The 20121-nt window shown below is 29.5% G+C and overlaps 3 protein-coding genes and 1 non-coding gene across 5 annotated transcripts; 2 read left to right on the forward strand and 2 right to left on the reverse strand.

The window, feature by feature from the left end:
- Positions 1 to 3811: 3811 nt before the first annotated feature.
- Positions 3812 to 5816, reverse strand: LOC114373133 (50S ribosomal protein L34, chloroplastic-like). The gene is made up of 2 exons (XM_028330671.1): positions 5565 to 5816; positions 3812 to 4393 (listed from the first exon to the last, which is right to left on the reverse strand). The coding sequence occupies exons 1-2, from the start codon at positions 5752 to 5754 to the stop codon at positions 4143 to 4145; spliced, it is 441 nt and encodes a 146-aa protein (XP_028186472.1). The 5' UTR covers positions 5755 to 5816; the 3' UTR covers positions 3812 to 4142.
- Positions 5817 to 5909: 93 nt separating this feature from the next.
- Positions 5910 to 5982, forward strand: TRNAA-UGC. Its single transcript has one exon. It is a non-coding gene; the product is annotated as a tRNA-Ala (tRNA).
- A 1498-nt stretch (positions 5983 to 7480) lies between these two features.
- On the reverse strand, positions 7481 to 8431 carry LOC114373306 (F-box protein At3g56470-like). Its single transcript, XM_028330797.1, has one exon. It carries the CDS (start codon positions 8429 to 8431, stop codon positions 7481 to 7483), a length of 951 nt encoding a protein of 316 aa, XP_028186598.1.
- Positions 8432 to 14088: 5657 nt separating this feature from the next.
- On the forward strand, positions 14089 to 19293 carry LOC114374824 (protein trichome birefringence-like 38). Of its 2 annotated transcripts, XM_028332523.1 has the most exons (6): positions 14089 to 14197; positions 14485 to 14769; positions 15508 to 15679; positions 17651 to 17826; positions 18093 to 18251; positions 18687 to 19293. In XM_028332523.1, the coding sequence occupies exons 1-6, from the start codon at positions 14154 to 14156 to the stop codon at positions 18976 to 18978; spliced, it is 1128 nt and encodes a 375-aa protein (XP_028188324.1). In that variant the 5' UTR covers positions 14089 to 14153; the 3' UTR covers positions 18979 to 19293. The 2 variants fall into 2 exon arrangements, with proteins under 2 accessions (XP_028188324.1, XP_028188323.1); XM_028332522.1 differs by lacking the exon at positions 14089 to 14197 and having other exon boundaries at positions 14311 to 14769.
- Positions 19294 to 20121: the final 828 nt, after the last annotated feature.

Genomic DNA, 20121 nt, shown 5'->3' on the forward strand with positions numbered 1-20121 from the left:
AAATTCAAATAATAATTTATTTTAATTAATATTTGATTTCAACCTTTGCATCTAATTTAATTAATTTTACTTCTTCAATTTTTTTAAATGTATTTTATAATCTATAAATATTATAAAACTAATTTTTTATTTACAATATAATTAATTGAATTGTTTTATCATTTCATATTTTAAATTTACAAAAATATTTAAATTTAACATAAGTTAAATACTTTTTAAAATTTTGAACACCAATTTCTCAAAGAAATTTATGAATATTTTAAACATCATATATATATATATATATATATATATATATATATATATATATATATATATATATATATATATATATATATATACACACACACACATATTCTCTATTTAAATACTCTCACCCTTTTTACATTTTGGCAGAACTTAAACAATTAATTATGTTTGTCTCAATTTAAAATTTTAATTTTATAAAAATATATTTCAAACATGCATGAAAATGATAGACAATTGCTATATTCACCTCTCCTCATTGCTAGGTAGACTTCCCTTTTCGTATTTTTTTTCCCCATAATATCCTTTTCTTGTAGAAAACTGAAACATCTAAAAGATATTTCTTTGAGATAGGCCAATAGTATTACTACGGGCACAGCTTGTCTGGCATCACTAATGGAGTGAGGAACTAAGAATGCATTCATCTGCATTATCAAATCTCAAACCATTTACATTTTTTATTCACCAAACAAGTTTTTGATTTTTTTAATGTTAAAAAACAGTTTTTATTTTTTTGAAAAATAGTAATCAAACTTAGCCTAAGTGTTCAGAAATTGGATTTGTGCACTCCCAAAAATCGGCACGGTCAACAACGCCGTCCCCCTCGCCGCGCTGCTCATGATGTGCTTCGTCGCCAACTATGCGCTCCTCTGGGAAGTCGTTCTCAACTCCGTCTATAATTAATTTGAGAATTTAAATGATACTACCATTTAATATTAACCTTTATCTATAAGATAAGTTTATAAATACTACATAAGAAATAACTTCAATTTTTTAGACATACCGATACTTATCATTTATTATTATTATTATTTTGTTTCACTCGTCTCAATTTCATTCTTGACATTATTTATTAGTCTTTAATCTACTTCTAGTTTTGAGTGTATGAATCTATCTTCAAATTAATTTATGACTTTAAACAGCATTGTATAAACTTTTAAAAAGTACATTAAATGTTCAATTATATCATCCATTTATCCAAACTTACTTAAATAAATATTTGGAACATAATTTATTGGAATTTTTTATATAAAAAGTAATTAATTTGAATTTTTTTTAATATACATTTATCTAAATTATATTTGACCCCCTAAGTTTCCTCACTGGATCCGCCCCTGCACACCGATGTCTACTGCTTGTTTAAGGTTGACCAGAAAACACAAAAACAGTTTTCTTCTATATATATACAGGTCAATATATATAATTTTATTTTAATAACTTAATAATATAGTACTCCATTAAATTATTGACTTCTAGAGACTCAATTAATTAATTCATCATCATTAAAAAAATAGCTAATTTAATTAATAAAATTAAATTTCTTAAATTATTTTTTTAATCAAAATTATCCTAATATTAATAAAACGTAATTTTTTTAAAATATTATTATTAATTTAATTTCTTTAATATCTCTCATCATTAATATATTTCCTGTTTTAATTTTTATTGGCTAATAGTAAAAGTAAGGTTTTCAAAATGCTTTTTAAACTAGACAAAGTTATACCTTCAAAGAACTTAAGAACCTAAGACATTAATATGTTCTATTTACTATTTATTGAACGCAGACAAATAACTCATATTTAAGAGTATTTTGTTTTAAAAAAATATTAATGCATAAAACATTATCGATTAGGTTTTATATATAAAAAGAACTAAGCATAATTTTTAATTTTGGTCTTAAACAAAATTGGAGGAAGTAAAAGTCAATATTGATTATCAAATAGGAATATAATTAGAAAATAAAGGAATTGGACTTATTTTAAAACGTCGATTGTTTCGATATAGAAAATAAATGTTAAACATCTAAAAATGTGCGGAGGTATATATATATATATCTTATCTTTTTATATATACTATAAAAAAATAGAGAAATTTCAATTAAAAATTTACGCATATAATTACATTCGTATATATTTAATCACATTTCAATTACTTCAAATTTTAAAAGTAAAATAATTGTTTTTCTTATTATTATTACAAGATTAAATTTATAATTTTCATCTTTTTAGAATCAATTTATCACTTCATAACACATTCAAATAAAATTGTTCATTTATCCTTAAATTAAATACAGTAACATCCTTTAAGCACTGTTTTTTTAGAGGAAGTATTTTAGCACTTCAAACTATCTTTTTACATAGAAATACGGGTTTAACGTTAATTTATGTAAAATGCATGCATGGAGTTAATGTTAAAAAATCAAGACACTATACTAAGTAGAAATTTCCAACGCCTCATAGATGATTAATCTTTATAAATACTACTCCATACTTTTTTTTTTATCAGTATACTACTCCACACTTTTTTTTACGCCATATGCTACTCCATAATAAAGAATGAAGAAGGGATTTTTTTATATATAAAGAATGAAGAAGTTAATATCACAAGCAAAAAATGAAGAAATTATACTCATTTTTTCTTCAGTTCCAATTCATGATCAATTAGTTATTTCATTATTCCTTATACAAAACTGAGTTATTCTTTCTAAGAAATTCAGGTAGCTATCATGGCATTGATCATAAAAACTTGAGTGATATCATTAAAAAATTTGAATTTTATTCATAAAAACAAATTTTGTTGAGTCTAAAGTACTTTATTGTAAATAATAAAGGTTTATAAAATATAATAATAAATAGAAAGTGAGGTATATCACTTATAATTTGATCTAACTTATAAGTAAAAAATAATTCATACTACATCTGGTTAAATCACATATTCTGATAGATTCGAATGTTCTAATGACATTTGTGAAGAAAGTATTAAAAGATCTTATATCCTCTATCTTAATTCTTAAAGTATAACTTGTATATTTGTTAGACAATTTTTACTTAATGTCATTTAATGTTAAGATAAAATCTAATATATTAACATAACCTATAATTCATCTTAGTAAACAATAATATGATGTGTGCTAAGCTGTATCGTAGTCCTATCATATCTTCAACACATCAATTAATAAACTTAAAAAATACAATTTGAAAATACTCACTAAGTACACATCTAGATGCATCCCACATAACTTAAAAGAGAAATGTATCATACAAGTATCAATGTCACATACTCATACACCAACAATATGTTACCCAAGACTCAACAGTGTCATTGTACCACTTGTTGAAAGCTAAGATCTAATTGGATTTCATTAGATACTGAATATAACAAAGTTGTACTGGTACCTTCAAATATATTTTACGATCAAGCAAACAGACATTAACTAGAAAGAAAAAAAAATCATGTGGCTTATACTTTCCGTCGAAAATACTGCTGCACTACTGTCTCTTTTTTTTTTTCCCGATAAGCATCCTCTTCAAGGAACACAGCAGAAAAGAAAAGAAAGGAAATCTCAACGCTGAAAGACTAAAAGTATCTTGTCCAATGCAGTAATGCACCATTTAATTTAAGGTGGGCAATTTGACTTTGTGCACAATACGTAATATACCACAGCAGCCAAATGAAAGATATGTTAGAACAAACAAACAAGCAGTTTAAAATTTGGGTAGAAAGAACAGCACCGGAATGTACTCAATTACATAATGCACCCTCAATAATTTTATTGAAAACAAAATACAAAGAAAAAATACCAGTTGTTAACATAGCACAAGTAATTTACATGCAAAATCAATTATCTTGTTTGACATTCCATCAAGTCTGATTTGTGATTCGTTTTGTAGTAAACATCTTTGAAGCAAATGTAGATGCAACTTGGCAAGAATTATAGATGACAGAGACGAAAAGTAAGGCTACAAAATAGTAAACATTTTACAAATACAGGGTACAAAAAAGTGAAAAACCACTTTTAGGGGGAAAATGAAAATCTTGAAATGCAGACAAGTTTGGATGAATCAATACATTAAATTTAACCACTGAAATAGAACAGATGTAAGCCCTTTTCACCACTATTTCCCACTATTTGGGTGGGTCTTGGTGCATAGGACTCTCCGTCCTTTGGCACGTCGTCGCCTTAAAACAGCTCTTCCACCTGGTGTGCTCATTCTTTTGCGGAAACCATGAGTGCGTGCCAATGATTTTCTTGATCTGCTTCTCTTAGTCAGACAAAGAGCAGCCTTGCCTGCCCTCACAACTAGGCCAGAACCTTTTCCTCTTCTGGTCCCAACATTAGATGTCAAATCCAATCCAAGTGACAAGCCTTAACATTGAAAATTCAGTTGAGATCAAGTCAAACTAAATCTGAACAAGAATTTTATCTTAAACATGTGGATTAAGCAAATCAACAACAAAAGCCTTATTCGACTAGGTGAAGTCAGCTAGCTAGTCAGATTCAACAGAACAGCTATGGTCATATACTTATATGCAACATTAAACAAATGCTCCAAACAAATCATAGCTAGTATCTTCCCTTCTTCTGCCCACAATTTCTCCTTTTCTTTGCCCAGTTATTTGCCAGAAAGTTTCATTGGCAAAATATGTTGAATTTTAATGTAAGAATGAGGTATGGCTTGAGTTCCCTATGTCTGGCATTGAGGTATTCCTAACTGACACAGGCTATGGATCCCATTTGAGTCTTTTCTCCATCATAACCTACCAGAATCCTTTACTTTCTAGCAATAAGAGTTCAGGAATCAATTATGTTTGTGTCACATCAACATGTTACGGATGGCAATAGGTACTACTAATACCAGATGACAATCATTACAGAAAGAATAAGAATTTTCATCACAACAATTAAAAGCATCGCTGCTACAATTTAGCATCATAAAATTTACAATTGAGGGATCGTAGGATTAAAAATAAAGTGGTTCTCCTCAATCTGGAATTCAGTCATGAAGCAGGAAGCAAGCTCATTGGATCTATTCCAACTAAATTACATATTCAGACATCACCAGTGGCGTCTCTAATTGTACTTAATCCGAAAACCAAAAGGCGAAAAATGCAAGCATTTTAAAGTGTTACTATTACAAATAATAGTAGCAATATAAGGCCAGTGTGAAAATAATGTTGATAGTTTGCTACATAGTTATCGGTAGTGGCATCAACTCCTATTTGGCTCAAATTGACAAAAAAAAAAAAAAATCTCTTTTAAAACCCACATGAACAACTTCCGTTCCAAAACGTACCCATGTTCAAGTTAAATTAATCCCAACAACAAAAACATTTTTTTTTCAAAACCCATTAGCAACATCAACCCCTATCAACACTTCCCAAAAAAAAAAAGTACACAAAACCATGGGAAACAAGGTACAATGGAAATTCACCCAGAAAATCGAAATTCAAAACGACCCAAATAATAATTAGTGAAGGAACCGAATGGAAGTGGAAAAAAAACAAATATCTAGATGGGAAATAAAGGCGAGAAATACCTGAAACGGAGGAAGGGGAAGAGAGATGGGAAGGAGAAGAGAGGAAGGAGCAATGGAGGAGCGGAGAGCGAGCGCTGGAGCAAGTGCGGGTAAGGTTCAAAGAGAGTGAAGATGGTTTTGGGGTAGTGAGAATGAGAGAAGCTGAGGGAGTGGGTGCTCTCATGGCTATGCAAAGCGATAACGAAGCCATTATCCACTCTACTCTTTTTTTTTTCCCCTTCACCTCTCCGTTTCACTAGTTTTCAAGTTTCATAAAGGGATGAGGGACAAAGGATCATGTTCTTTTCTCATATTCACGTTGGGGATAAATTTTGTAATTATTTTATCTTGATAATTCTTATAAATGGGGATGTAGCTCAAATGGTAGAGCGCTCGCTTTGCATGCGAGAGGTACAGGGTTCGATCCCCTGCATCTCCACTACTCTTTATTTTTTCAATTTTTTAAAATTTATTCTGTGGCTGTTAGTTTGGGCTACAAAATAGAACAGAGCAGAAATGTAAAAGTCCCAACTTGGGCTTTGTTTCTAATTTTCTATCACTTAGCATAGCATTTCTTTTTAAGGTTATGATTGAATATTCTAAATAGTAAACAAATTTCATGAAATAAATCAAACAAAATGGAATAGACTTTTCTATTATTTTGATATTTCGTATAGAAATTGGGCTTTAGTGTCATTTTCTTAAGATATTTCGTATCTTTCATACGATCGAGTAATGATATTTATATCTTACTATTCTATAAATTAAACTTTATTGACATTTATTATTTTTCCCTAAACATTCTTCTTTATTTTATCGCTTTCCTTCATGAGTATTAAACAGGCCGGTTGATGGGTGTTTAAGAACCATTTCTCCATCCAGTACTAGCCAGTTTCTAAACTTAGTGATAATTTGAATGATAAAAAAGACTATCTGATTTTGTTATTTTGAAGTTTTATTGTTAGATCTTAAATGTATACTGTGTTTTATATTTGCTATTTTTAGTTCTTCCGCCAAGATTTGAGAGACTTAAAAATACAAGTTTTTATTTCAGGCGAGGGACCAAAAAAAAATATTTTTCAAATTTAAAAGACTATAAAATACAAATTATTTGAGATACTAAAAAGTAAAAACATAATTAAGCCTGAAAAAATTGTTGAACATTGTATACAGAGTATGCGCTAGCACACGGGAATTAAATCTTGAGTCAGACGACGATCTGGATCAGTGCATGTCATACAAATGTGGGTTTTTAATTTTTTCTGGGAAAAAAAAAAAAAATATATATATATATATATATATATATATAAATGTAGTTATTGATACATTACATAGACATCTTGTTTTTGAAAACTTGTCTTCAAAATTATAACTAGCACAAGGGTTTAGCAGCACAGGCATGAGTGTTTGCATGATCATAGACAAAGAACAGAACTAGAATAGGAATTTTTAAGGTTCAAAAACAATTCCGCAGCGGTAATGTTGTTCCATGTTTGGGTGTGCATTCAAAAAATTAAATTAAAATTAATTTTATATTATTGATTTTTGTTAAAAAATGATTTTGAAATTAAATGATTTAGATTTAATATAATTTTTTTATTCAATATAAAAAATATCAACTCAAAATTAATTCCTAAACATAAACTAAGAAAGCAAACATTTGTTTAAAATCATCTTTTGAATCTCCAATCCAAGCAGCAGGCACTCTCACTTAGCCAACATTTTGCAATAATCCTGTGAAGAGTTCGATAGACACACACTCGAGACAAAAATAAAGAAAGCGCACAAGAAGAAAATAAAATTTCTTAAAATAAAATGGTTTTGATCTACAGCCGATGATCAATCAATAAAATCCCATGTTTGAAATAAATAACAAACCCATGAAAGAGTCAGCAAAATAAGAACCCTAAAAACATAAAAAGTGAAACCCTAACAACTTACCATGTTAGGCCAGGAGGAACATAAAAATATATGGGTTGGATCCATACCCCTTTAAGATGACGGCTTTCAGGTTGAGTTGCTGCTGCCTCAATGCTTTCACTCTTAATCACGATCCGATGAAATTCACCTTTAGGGTGTGGAATTGCAGTCCCGCATGTAGAAATCGAATCATTTTCTTCTAATAACCCCATTTTTCTGGTATTCTTATCCTGAAAAACGTTTTTACGTACCACATAGCTCAATGTTCTAACCGATGATGCAGGTTGATCCCTTGATCGTTCACGACATATACGATAGTTGTACCTGTTCCATTCTTTGGTTTCAGAATCAAAGATAGCCAATCGATTATCCACGTCCAGAAAGTGAAATTCCTTGCCTTCACAAAACAAAGCTGTTGTCATTGTACTAAGCTTATAGCCATCATAGCAGCGCGTGGACCATTCACTCTCCCCTCTGCAAATGAAGAAGAGTTCCAACTCAGAATCACTGATGCGGTTGACAACAGTAACAATGCAATCTTTAGAAGTGGGGGCAGATGAAAACGCTGCAACATGCTCATTAGTTGCTTCAGCGAAAGGACAATTTGGAAGCTCTATTGTTGCCCTGGAAAAGGGACTAAAGAAGAACAACGAACCGTGGCGAAAGAGAAGTAACCATCCTTTATATGATGCAAGGCATGCTGCTCCATGCAGTTCTGGGATGTTGATGGTGTAGCGTTTATTCTCAGGGCTCAGAAGGGAACACTGAGAGTGAGAATCTTCCTCTTCTTCATAGATGAGAAACCAAGGATCACACCTAAGAGATTCTTTAACTTCAGAGGAAAGTGTGGAAGAAGCCACGCGCCAATCTTCGCAAACACCACGGAAACTGAGAAAGTCAATAAGCCCTAGACCACTCACAATTTGTGAAACAAGGTCACGAGGCAGATTTGACCAGTCCCTTGTCATCTTGCTAAATCAACCTAGCTTTGAGGTCACACCTGCGCAGATTCATATAAATACTAAGCTGCGGCTTTGGTTATTGGATTTTTTTCATCGTAGGATTTGGCTTTTGATTCTTTATATCTCTAGAGGAGAGAGTTCTACTGATTTTATCATCTGGGGATATTGTTTAGATTTTTCTGAAAAAATCTTAACAATATCCTACAAAATTGAACCATAATATTTTTTTTCACTAAATAGTTTATTTTCAATTTAAAGATATTTAGATATATTTCAAAAAACTAATATTTAACTATACAATTGTCGAAAATGAGAGAAAAATATATTTTTAAGAGAGTAAAGTATAATACAATTGTTGATTAAAAAAAAATTTTAAGAATTATGATAAAATCAAATATATAGCAAATTTTAAAATTTATTTAACTTCAACCTTTATTTTTAATTAATTATTATTATTAGGGGAATTTATTTCACAACATGATATATATTTTATTCACAACAATCACATTCCAAAAATATTATAACCAGTTTTTAAAATTCAAAATAAATTTATTACGTAAAAATTAAATAAAAATAGAAGATAGGTAATAACTTATATTTTGTGAGAATATCACAATCTCATCCTTTTTCATAGATAACATTGTGATATTTAAAATCATACTATCAAATACTTTATCTTGTTTTTCTATGGATTTTTATTTTTATTTTTACAATGTTAAATGAATAAATAACTTATAACGTATTTTTTCTCCCTTTTTATCTTTTTAAAATTATTTTCAAAATCATATTATCAAATACTCCCAATTTGTTTCTTATATAAAAGACTATATGAAGTAAGTATTATCCTAAAAAGTATTTATAATATAGTTTGAAGAAAAACAAGATAAAACACATTCATATAATATAGGTGTGATAACGGAAAAGAGAAGTATTGCCTCTTTCTACTCCACAAAAAGTAAGACAATTTTGAGGTCGAATTTAATTATAAAGGCAATGATAAAAAAGTTCAACTCAATCTCACTTTTTTCAAATTTTATCAAGTTTGGAGAAATTTATTTGCCTTGCATTTTTTTTAAATTTTATTTTCTAAAAAATTTAAAATAAATTACATATTAAGTTATTATAAAAGTTCAATTAATTAAAAAAACAGTCCATACGAAAGTCGAGGTTTCCAATGCAGCATGAAAAATGAAAATAATGTATATTGAGAAATCTTCCGTTATATTTTAATAACAAAATATTATTTTAATAATATTAAAAATTTTAAATTTTTTAATTAAAAAAATATTATTTTAATAATATTAAAAGTTTTAATTTTTTTATTAAAGCAAATATATTATTAGATAAAATTAAGATTTAAAAAAAATGTTCACCGACAAAATGTCTTATATAAATTAAATAATACAAGATAAGTAATTATATTTAATAATATTATTTTCTTATTAAAAATTATTTTTAAAATCAATTAAAAATATATTTATATAATATAATATTTGTATTATTTTAATAATTTAAATTAAAATAAAAATTTAAACATACAAATTAATTTTAAAAAAAAGTGCAAAAGTCCTGATGACCAAATCCTACTTTCCAATGTAACATGAAAATGATGTATATTGAGAAATTTTCTAAAATCATGTGTAATTTGAGAAAAAATATGAGAGAAAAGGTATAGCTTGGAAAGAAAAACCAAATTTTTTCCATCTAGAAAAATTAGCTAGTATTTTAGATTCTGTTACACGGAAAAGATGTTTATTTTATAATAAATAATTCTAAATTTATAAATTATTATAACTAAAATTTGTAACAAATGAATACTTTAGATTCATGATAAATATTGATATTGTGATGATAAAATTAATAATTATTAATAATAATTTATTTTAAAAACGTTAAAATTTTACTTCAAACTTAAGATATTAAAAATTATAGATAAAAATAAATAAAATTTAATAAAAAAATTCCTTAAAATTTGTTTGTTAAAGAAAAACTCATAAAACTACTTTCTTTGAAAAAATGGCAGGCCAGGCTTGAAAGTCACTCGTTCATCTTTATTTTTAAATTAAATTTAAATATTATTTAACATAAATTAGTATTTTAGCTTGTGCGCAATGTACATGATAAAATGTTTATTTTATATAAATTATATTAAAAATAAAATTCTTAATAAATATTATATGCATAATTGTATTTAGATTTATAATCAATTATATTTATATTGTGATATAAAATTATTTTTAACTGTTCATAACTTTTTTTTAAAAAAAATATTAAAATTCAATTTGAAATATAAAGATAAAATAATAAATTAAAAGTGACAAGAAGTTAAAACAAATTGAAACATATATAAAATCAAAAAATCCATTTTGAATCTCCAATCCAAGTAGCTAGGCACTCTCACTTTTAACTAATAACTAACGGCCGTGTGAAGTGTTCAACTAATGTGTCCTCAAGACTTTTTAATCCATATAACCGACAGAATTGATAGTAGACAGTAACACGTAGACAGTACCCTAAAACAAAGAAAGCCTAAGAGAATAAAAAAAAAATTCAAATCCTTAGCAATAAATCCTTAAGGGAGGGTCCCAATTGGTAGAAAAAAACCCGTAACTCCTCTAATAATAATCCCAATTTTCTCTTCTTATCCTGCAATTGAAAATGGTTTTTGCTTATGGTAGAGTGCAATTTAAATGCATCCTTGGCAGATTTATCATATGATGATAAACGATATTCTTCGCATTGCTTGGTTTTAGAAGCACTAAAGGTAACCAACTTATCATCCCCGTCCAAAAAGTGAAATTCCTCCCCTCCATGAAACAAAGCTGCTCTTACTCTACTTAAACCGAACCCATTGGTTCTCCCCACGGCGATTCCTAAACAATTCCAATTCAGAATCACTAATGCGGTTAACCACAACAACAATGCAATCTTGAGAAGTTGGGGCAGATGAAAGTTCTTGAACATGCTCAGTAGTTGCTTCAGCAAAAGGACAATTTGGAAGCTCTATTGTTGCCCTGGAAAAGGAACTAAAGAAGAACAACGAACCGTGGCAAAAGAGAAGTAACCATCCTTTATATGATGCAAGATAGGTCGCTCCACGCAATTCTGGGATGTTGATTGTGTAGCGTTTATTCTCGTGGCTCAGAAGTGATGAACACTGAGAGTGAGATTTACATTCTTCTTCATACACCAGAAACCAAGAATCATTACACCCAACTAGGCCCTAGAGCATTAGCAATTCGTGAAAGCAGGTCATGAGTCAAATCTGACCACTGTACTACTCTTTTCTCTGTCGTTTTGCGTCTGGATGAATCAATTAAAGAATGCACGAAATAGCCAACTGCGATTAATGTGCTACGTATTGATTTTACCGTAGCGGGAATTTCTAACCCTAGAAGAAAATAAAAACAAGAGTTATGCGGAAGAACTTATGTATTTTTAGTACTCTTCTCACTTTAGAGGATTTTGCTTTCTGTTTATAAATTTGTTATCATCAGTTTTACAAAACAAAAAATCGTAACCTAGTACATATGTTTGAAGTTTTTTTTTACAACGAAAAATACATAAATAACGTATAATATGTATTATTTTCCCTATTATTCTTTTAAAATTATATCAAAATCATTTCATCAAATAATGTTTTATTTTTGCAAAAAAATTTAAAAAATTATCAAATATTTTAAAAAATAAATCAAAGCAAAAAAAAAAACCCATATCTTTACCTTTATATTAATAAAAAAATAAAGAAGTCTGGGAGAAATATTTAAAATTTTGAAAAATTAAATTAATTATTATCAATATGTATAAAGGTATTTCTATAATATTAAATTAACTTAAAACTATCTATAAATATTGGAAATTTCAATTAATTAGATTATTTATTAAAAATATGATTTAAAATTATGAATATGTTTTCATTAATAAAGATAAATTCTATAATTTTAAATTAACCAAAAATTATCTATAAAGATAAATAAACAAATATATACATTACTTTATAAAAAATATCATGTAACATTTATAGTGATAGCATCTTAGTATTTTGGAAGAATCATGCAATACAAAAAAAGCAGAATTTTGATATCTCAAACATTTTAATTACATTCACACATCAACATCAGCGTGACAAGATAGAGGGGATTACTCTCAGTTACGGTATTTTCTAATCAAATGTTGTGGTATTATTTTAAATTTTTTAGGCTAATAGTGCAAAATCGTTACAATTGGTGTTATTGTTGTCGTGCGAGTGTGCAAGAGTATAAAGTAATAGAAAAGACATATTGGTCTTTATTGCATGCTATGAGCATAAGACCTGCCACAATGGACGATAACCAAATGGTATATGGGTCCAACCCAATTTGGTGCGTGCTTGTGGATGACATGGCTTGCGTAGTGTAGTGGGTTTGTTGAGAGTTGAGACCACTAAACTAGAAAAAGAATCTAAGCTGCCTTTTGGGCTTTAGTGGCTTGCAAGGTCTGTTGGTTTATTTAGGAGCCCAAACTGACGGTTGCAACCGCCAGATGGAGGGAGGATTATGTCCTGTTTAAGACAATGATATTCTAATCTCAAAGAATATTAAGGATGTTAAAATGGATTGAATTGATCCATGTAACATGCTTCAACGAGTTGAATAAGTTGAGAGGTTTAACCCACCAACCTTCACAACCCAATGGTCAAACGACAGGTTGAATATAGTTTTCCAGTCCTTTGGCCTTTCTTTGAAGTTTGAAGTAAATTAATGTAGATGAATAAATCATTATGATTTGATTAACTTTTTTGGTTTAAAATTGTGAAGTGTCAAAGGCAAAATTTTGGAGTGATTATAATTTAAAACAAATAAACATACCTTGGAAATTTATTATCATCTTTTAAATATCAACTATTGAGTTAAAAAATATATTATATTTTTTGATGACTAATTTTATAATATTAATTTTTTAACAGGTTAGATAAGTCAGATTAGATTGACTAGTTTATATAAATAAAATTGGGTTGACATGTTTATTTTAAAATAATTATTTTAAAAAAGTTAATAATTTTATCACATACATAATAGATTATAATTGAATAATTATGTAAAATATTTTATACCATCAATGTATAACATTTCTCTCTCATATATATATATATATATATAAATTTTTTCTTAAAAAATATAAACTAAAATTAATATATACACAATCTACAGTAAATAATTTTAAATGAAAATAGGAAAAAAATTTAAATGAAAATCATGTATATAATTTTTTTAGGGGTAAAAACATGTATATAATAACAACACGAATATTGTATTATACAGTTACAATAAATGTTAATAATGAGAGAATATTTTATTTCCTCAAATTCATAATCTACTTTCCTATAAAACGTATTTTCCTATTAGTAATAAATATATATTATTTTATCCTGATTTTCAACGACGTTAGGTAACTTCTTCTTTTTTTCCTTATTTTTAATTCTTTATTTTTTCATCTTTTTTTTTATTTTATTAAAAGGACTCGCCAAAAAAGTTAAGAGACGTTAACCTATAAAAAAAAATTAAAAACCAAAATTCTAAAAAATCTAGAGACTAAAAGTTAGTAAATCTTAAAAGTTAATATTTACCTTAAATATATATAGAGAGGCTGAATATAAATATCCCTTGAGTTGCATAGGTCAAATGCACACTAGTTTATTGAAACAGATTACCTTTGGCCCGTGACAATTTAGGTGGTGACTACTAGACCGATGGAATGGAATGCAAAGAACATTTCAGTTCACCCCGTTAAGTGGTAAGTAACATTTGATTTTCCCCATAAAAACAAACCTTTTTCATTTTCAAATCCCATAACCACAAACACAAATCCATCCCAAGATTTCCCCCTTGTAAGAGAGAGAGAGAAGAAGAAAAAAAAAAAACAGTGTCCTATAGCACCCCACCATGGGAACCCACCAAGCATTTCTTTTTGTCGTGTCTCTCCGTCCTATATATGACCCATAAGCACACACAAGTGTCATTCACAGTCCCATTATTTATCTTTCATTTTTTTAGGCTCATAAATCTTTTTATGGGTTTCAGGATCACTACTACTCTGTCTCTGCTCTGCCTGTTTTGGTTCTTGTCCCTGCACCAAGCAAGAGCTGCAAAGTTCCACAATGTGAGTGGCTTGAGAGGGAATAATCTAGTTGTAGCAAATGGGTGCAATTTGTTCCTGGGAAGTTGGGTGGTTGACACTTCTTATCCTCTCTATAACTCTTCAACATGCCCTTTCATTGATCCCCAGTTTGATTGCCAAAAGTATGGAAGACCTGACAAGCAGTACCTCAAATACGCTTGGAAACCTGAATCATGTGCCTTACCCAGGTATTGCCAACTTTCTGAATTCATATATTAACATTGTTCCCAGATTCAATATTTATGAAAGGAAAAAAAACAACGAAACTTTGATGTGATTTCTTAATTATTTTTTTGTACTATTTTTCAGTTACTATTAGTGTTATTAAAGGTCAGCATAAGTTGGCGTGAAATTGTAGTTTTGATCAAAGTACAACTTTGAAATAATTACATTTTATGTTTTGAACAATATGGAAACATATTTGAGCACTAGTTTATATAGGTAACATTGAAATATAGCTTTCATATGTTGTATCTCCATTTTTCCACAAAAAAAATAACTTGAAATAGATTAATAGTATGTTTGGATTCACGGTAAGAATAAAATCTGGTGATATCATCACAAAAGTAATTATTTGTTGCTTCAGAAAATCATGGCAAGTTCAACTCAGCTTGTTACCAAACATTCACTAACCAAGTGAATTTTGGAAGTGCTTGATAAATGGGATTTGGCAATAATTCTTCAATTTGATTTTGTGGAAGAGACCAACCACTTTTGTTTCCAGATTTCACGTTGAATAGCACAATTGAGAAACATGTTTAACCTTTTACTCTCTTGTATATCAGCCTACTCATGTTTGTTTGTTTTTTTTTGGTCCCTCTATTATTCTTATGCCAAACTGTGAGGGAACATGACTAATAAAACTCTTCTAGAAAGTGTTTGATAAATGACTTTTTGTAAATATCACAGCGATATTTCTGGTGTAGGTTCGATGGTGTGGATTTCCTGAACAGGTGGAGGGGTAAGAAGATAATGTTTGTGGGTGACTCACTGAGTCTGAATATGTGGAGATCACTGACCTGTGTGATTCACGCGTCGGTGCCAAATGCCAAGACCGGCTTTTTGAGAAATGAATCACTGTCCACTGTGACCTTCCAGGTTTGCTTTTGTATTACTTTTATTTTCATATCGTTGTCTCATTAATTCTCTTCATTTTTCATCTCCTTATTTGCTTCTCAATTATGCTCCATGTTGGTTCTTCCTTTGTTAATTTCCTAGTTTTCTCCAGCCCCATGTTTTACAAAATTCAAGCTAGATTTTGAGATAAAAACTAGAAAAAATGTTACTTTTTTTTTGGTACAATAAGTGACCATAAAGTCTAAACTTAAAACTTTAAGTAAGCTAATTAGCTTGACCCAAATGGCCAATGGGTTAGAAAAAATGTAAACCACACATGACACTTGTCATTTTTAATATAGAAATGTAGAAATGAGGTTGGAAGGGAAGCTAGATTGAATTTTCCATTTTTGAATTTTTTTTCTTCCAAAAGTTGATAGGCGGAAGGTCGGAACTACATGGATTTAAGTATGCGAAAAACATTGCCAACAAAGTTACGGGGGCGGATATGATGAACTAACGCTTTAATAATATACCTTTGAATAGTTCCTTAGGCAAGAGAAGATTCCTTTTGCTGGGCCACGAGCAATCAAATGTTCAAAATAAAGAATAGAAATAAAAAGTACCAATGTCCCAAAAGAAAAAGAGGAGAAAACAACCGCCAATAGTAATTTTCATTGTAGGGAACCCAAAATTCTACTTATTATTAGGAGAAGGACCTGACTTTGACAATAAATTGTAGAATTTATCTAAGGTAGATGACAGATTGTGCATGCCAACCTGTGATTACAACTTGGAGACTCCCGCAATTATTTGGTTCATTATGTTAGTTTGTTTGATATCAATCACTGAACATGACACTGTAGTTGGCATGGCTTGCTATTTGAAAACGATTTATATGGCGTGTTAATATTGTTAAGCTACAAAATACATAAAATTTTAAAGCTCTAAATTTCAGATCTCAATCACTAGGTAGCAATTCCCAAGTATATTGACATTAGGTGGAAACGCAAATGAATTCAGCTAAAGCTCTGATCAGAGCGATCTAGTGTCTTGCCGCCCTGTAAATTTTATTCTGAGAATTATTCACGTGAAGAAGTTGACAAATCTTGCAGTTTGAATAATCACCGTTTTCCAGTGCTTTATAGTTAACTACTCCAATAAATATATAGTATATCCCTCTAATTTTAGCTTTATTTTACCTAATTGTCCTCGCTTCTATTTTTATATATATAAAAGTATATTCAAATTATATCTCTTTCATATTTTCTTAGTTGACTTTTATTTTGTTGATAATTTATTATTTTAATTCTTTACTAATCAATTTCAAAATGATAGTGAAAATTATTATTAACATATAATAGTTAATAATTAATTATTAATAATTATAAAAGTGTGTAGCATAAAGTGAAAGGATAGCATTATTATATTTAAAAAGTGACTTTGACAGAACAGAACAGAACATGGTTGTAGTCTTGTAGATTGTTATTATTTTTCACGTGAATATTTTATGCATACCAATACATGCTTCCCCTTTTGAAAATGATGTTATGTCGAATTACTTTAGATCACTTTCATACTGTGATAATTATTGAAAACAAAATTAGACATGAAGTATGTTAGATCTTTATCGTTTCTTGTTTTATAATAACGGGATGAGGTTATGTTGAAGATAGAAAAATTTAATTTTCTTTATCACCATCATCATCATATTTGATACTTTTTCCTAGAATAAGAGATCATGCAAAATCCATATGTAAGCAAAAACATGTGTTTTTATTTTATTGTTAAAAAGTAATACAAAAATAATATATGAATATCAGTTAACTTTTATTTTATATATAAGAATTGGATTTGGATGAATGCTTATCGTGAGTTCTAGTTGTTATGCACTTTATTTATTGTTTGGTTTGTCATATAGTATCTCATATGTGGGTATAATGTAAATGCAAATTGACACTGAGCCATGCAAAGTGTATTGATAATGATTAGCCATTGGGTGACTTTGTGCAGGACTATGGACTAACTATACAGCTATACCGCACACCGTATTTGGTAGACATAATTCGAGAAAATGTGGGGCCAGTGCTTACATTGGACTCCATTGTTGCTGGAAATGCGTGGAAAGGCATGGACATGCTCATTTTCAACTCGTGGCATTGGTGGACCCACACTGGAAAATCTCAAGGGTATGCTTGGTTTATTTAGAATCAATCATTATAGTTGCTGCAAAAAATTTAATACCTATTAGGATAAAGATAAATAGTACAAAATTTCAACATAATCTCATTACATTTAAATTTAACATGGGAGGATCTATTTTAATGTAGAATCGCAAGTTCAAAGATTTTTACAGTCAGCATTTGATTCTGCTGTGAATATTACCTCATTGATTCACTGGCCCTTTTGTTTTCCGCTCTGACCTAACGGTTGTTGATAATGGTCATATTTTCAGATGGGATTATATTAGAGATGGACACAATCTGGTTAAGGACATGGACCGTTTGGAGGCATACAATAAAGGTTTAACCACTTGGGCTAAATGGGTTGAACAGAATGTTGATCCTTCCAAAACTAAAGTCTTCTTTCAAGGCATTTCTCCTGGACATTATCAGTAAGTAACCCCTTCTCTCTTCTTTCTCTTAAAAGTTGATTGGAGCAAAGGCCCAATTTTGCTTTGTAGTTTGTATTTTGCAAGATACGTATAATTGAGATTATAACATTAGCTGATTTTCCATACTTATCATTTATCAATAACTAAAATTTGTGTTCAAAATTCCCTTGTTTATAAGATTGATTTAATTGAAAATCAAGCAAATATCAATAATAGTTTAGACAAAAATCACAAGATGTTAATATATAAACAAAGAGATATAAATGAAGACCATAAATATAAAACCTTGTGTAATGAATGTTTTACATAACCATCAGAAAACAATAAAAGAAAATGGAACAAAAATGGGTTAGAAGTAAGATTATTAGAAGTATTTGATATTTGCAATATTTCAGAACTGAAACGTATTTGAGGATATCTTTGTAATTCAAACAGAGGCAAGGATTGGAACCAACCAAAAAAAACCTGTAGTGGAGAGCTTCAACCAATATCTGGATCAGCATATCCAGCAGGTCTACCTCCAGCAACTACCACATTGAACAATGTGTTAAGGAAGATGAGTACTCCAGTTTATCTACTTGATATAACACTCCTCTCACAGTTAAGGAAAGATGCTCACCCTTCTGCTTATAGTGGGTCCCATAAAGGCAATGACTGCAGCCACTGGTGCCTACCAGGATTACCTGACACTTGGAACCAGCTCCTATATGCAGTTCTTACCAGATGAAGGTGAAGGCCCCATACAAATTGATCCTTCTCTTTATCCCGTGGTTATATATTCAGCTAGTGAATTTAGAATTTCTTTATTATTTGGGGGGGAATATATAGATACTAAAGAGGGGTGGAACTTAATTGTAAAATTATATATAGGATTCTTGGAAGAATAATTTACAACACAAAATAAGTTCGTTAGAGATCAAAATTGTTGCATACCAAGATTGAATAACAGAATGATGTTGAACTCTATTATTGATTGATGCACCGGCCATGTATAACATCCCATACTTGTGACAGCTACAAGGTTATTGACTTATTGCAACTATGAAACTGTTTCCTTCCTTCCAAGAAATTAGGAAAGGGTCTTACTGCATTTTACTACTACTTTCAAGCATGTCGACAGTGAAACATGAGAATGCTGTTTACGTAAACTATACAATTATTTCATTTTTCTTTGCTAATCATTATTAGGTTAATGTGCAAAGGGACAAAAATATAACAATTAGATCGAACTAAAAAGGACTTTGAGAAGTGACACCTAGGCTAACCTACTAACCTAGTATATAAACATCACGCGTAAAATTCACTATTGCACAATGTGAAATGCGCTAGAGGGCATAAATTTAGAAACCCAACTAATACAGTCGAGAAAGTGGTATAGGACCCATAGTTAGTCTTTGACATGTCAATAAGTTAGAGGTGATTTGCTTTATAGATGTTAGCCTTCATCTAAATGTCCCTTGCTAAACTATCAGACTTATTGGACCAAACAACCTTCTCCTCTTTGGTTAAAATTTCTTCATCAATCAACACACATCCATCCTAATCAACGGTTAGAGGATGAAACCTTGCTAAATGAGCCATTATTTCTACTTTCTCTTAGTATAGGTTCACTGACCAAATATCTCACGCAACAGACACAAAGTTAATCCAGCATTATTTAATATTTTATTTATATAAATTAAAATTGACGTAATATATATATATATATATATATATATAATATTATGAATAATTTAATCACCTTCTTTATTGTTTAATTTTTATAAAATTTGATACAAATATATAATTTGAACACCCTTGATTAACCAAGTGAAAGACTCGGAAAGAGTCAGATTCAACTGTAATTTTCCTGAAATCACAGTTCCAAGTC

This window comes from Glycine soja, chromosome 11 (genome assembly GCF_004193775.1).
Source record: "Glycine soja cultivar W05 chromosome 11, ASM419377v2, whole genome shotgun sequence".
In the NCBI taxonomy this organism is placed as follows: Eukaryota; Viridiplantae; Streptophyta; class Magnoliopsida; order Fabales; family Fabaceae; genus Glycine; species Glycine soja.

Excerpts from the sequence above, each read along its gene's own strand:
- LOC114373133 (XM_028330671.1), bottom strand. The coding sequence starts at position 5,754 with ATGGCTTCGTTATCGCTTTGCATAGCCATGAGAGCACCCACTCCCTCA. Across the intron at positions 4,394-5,564 it reads TTCCCCTTCCTCCGTTTCAG|GCTTGTCACTTGGATTGGAT; the intron begins GTATTTCTCGCC and ends TTCAATGTTAAG.
- LOC114373306 (XM_028330797.1), bottom strand. The coding sequence starts at position 8,431 with ATGACAAGGGACTGGTCAAATCTGCCTCGTGACCTTGTTTCACAAATT.
- LOC114374824 (XM_028332522.1), top strand. The coding sequence starts at position 14,396 with ATGACCCATAAGCACACACAAGTGTCATTCACAGTCCCATTATTTATC. Across the intron at positions 15,680-17,650 it reads TGTCCACTGTGACCTTCCAG|GACTATGGACTAACTATACA; the intron begins GTTTGCTTTTGT and ends GACTTTGTGCAG. Across the intron at positions 18,252-18,686 it reads ATTTCTCCTGGACATTATCA|AGGCAAGGATTGGAACCAAC; the intron begins GTAAGTAACCCC and ends TAATTCAAACAG.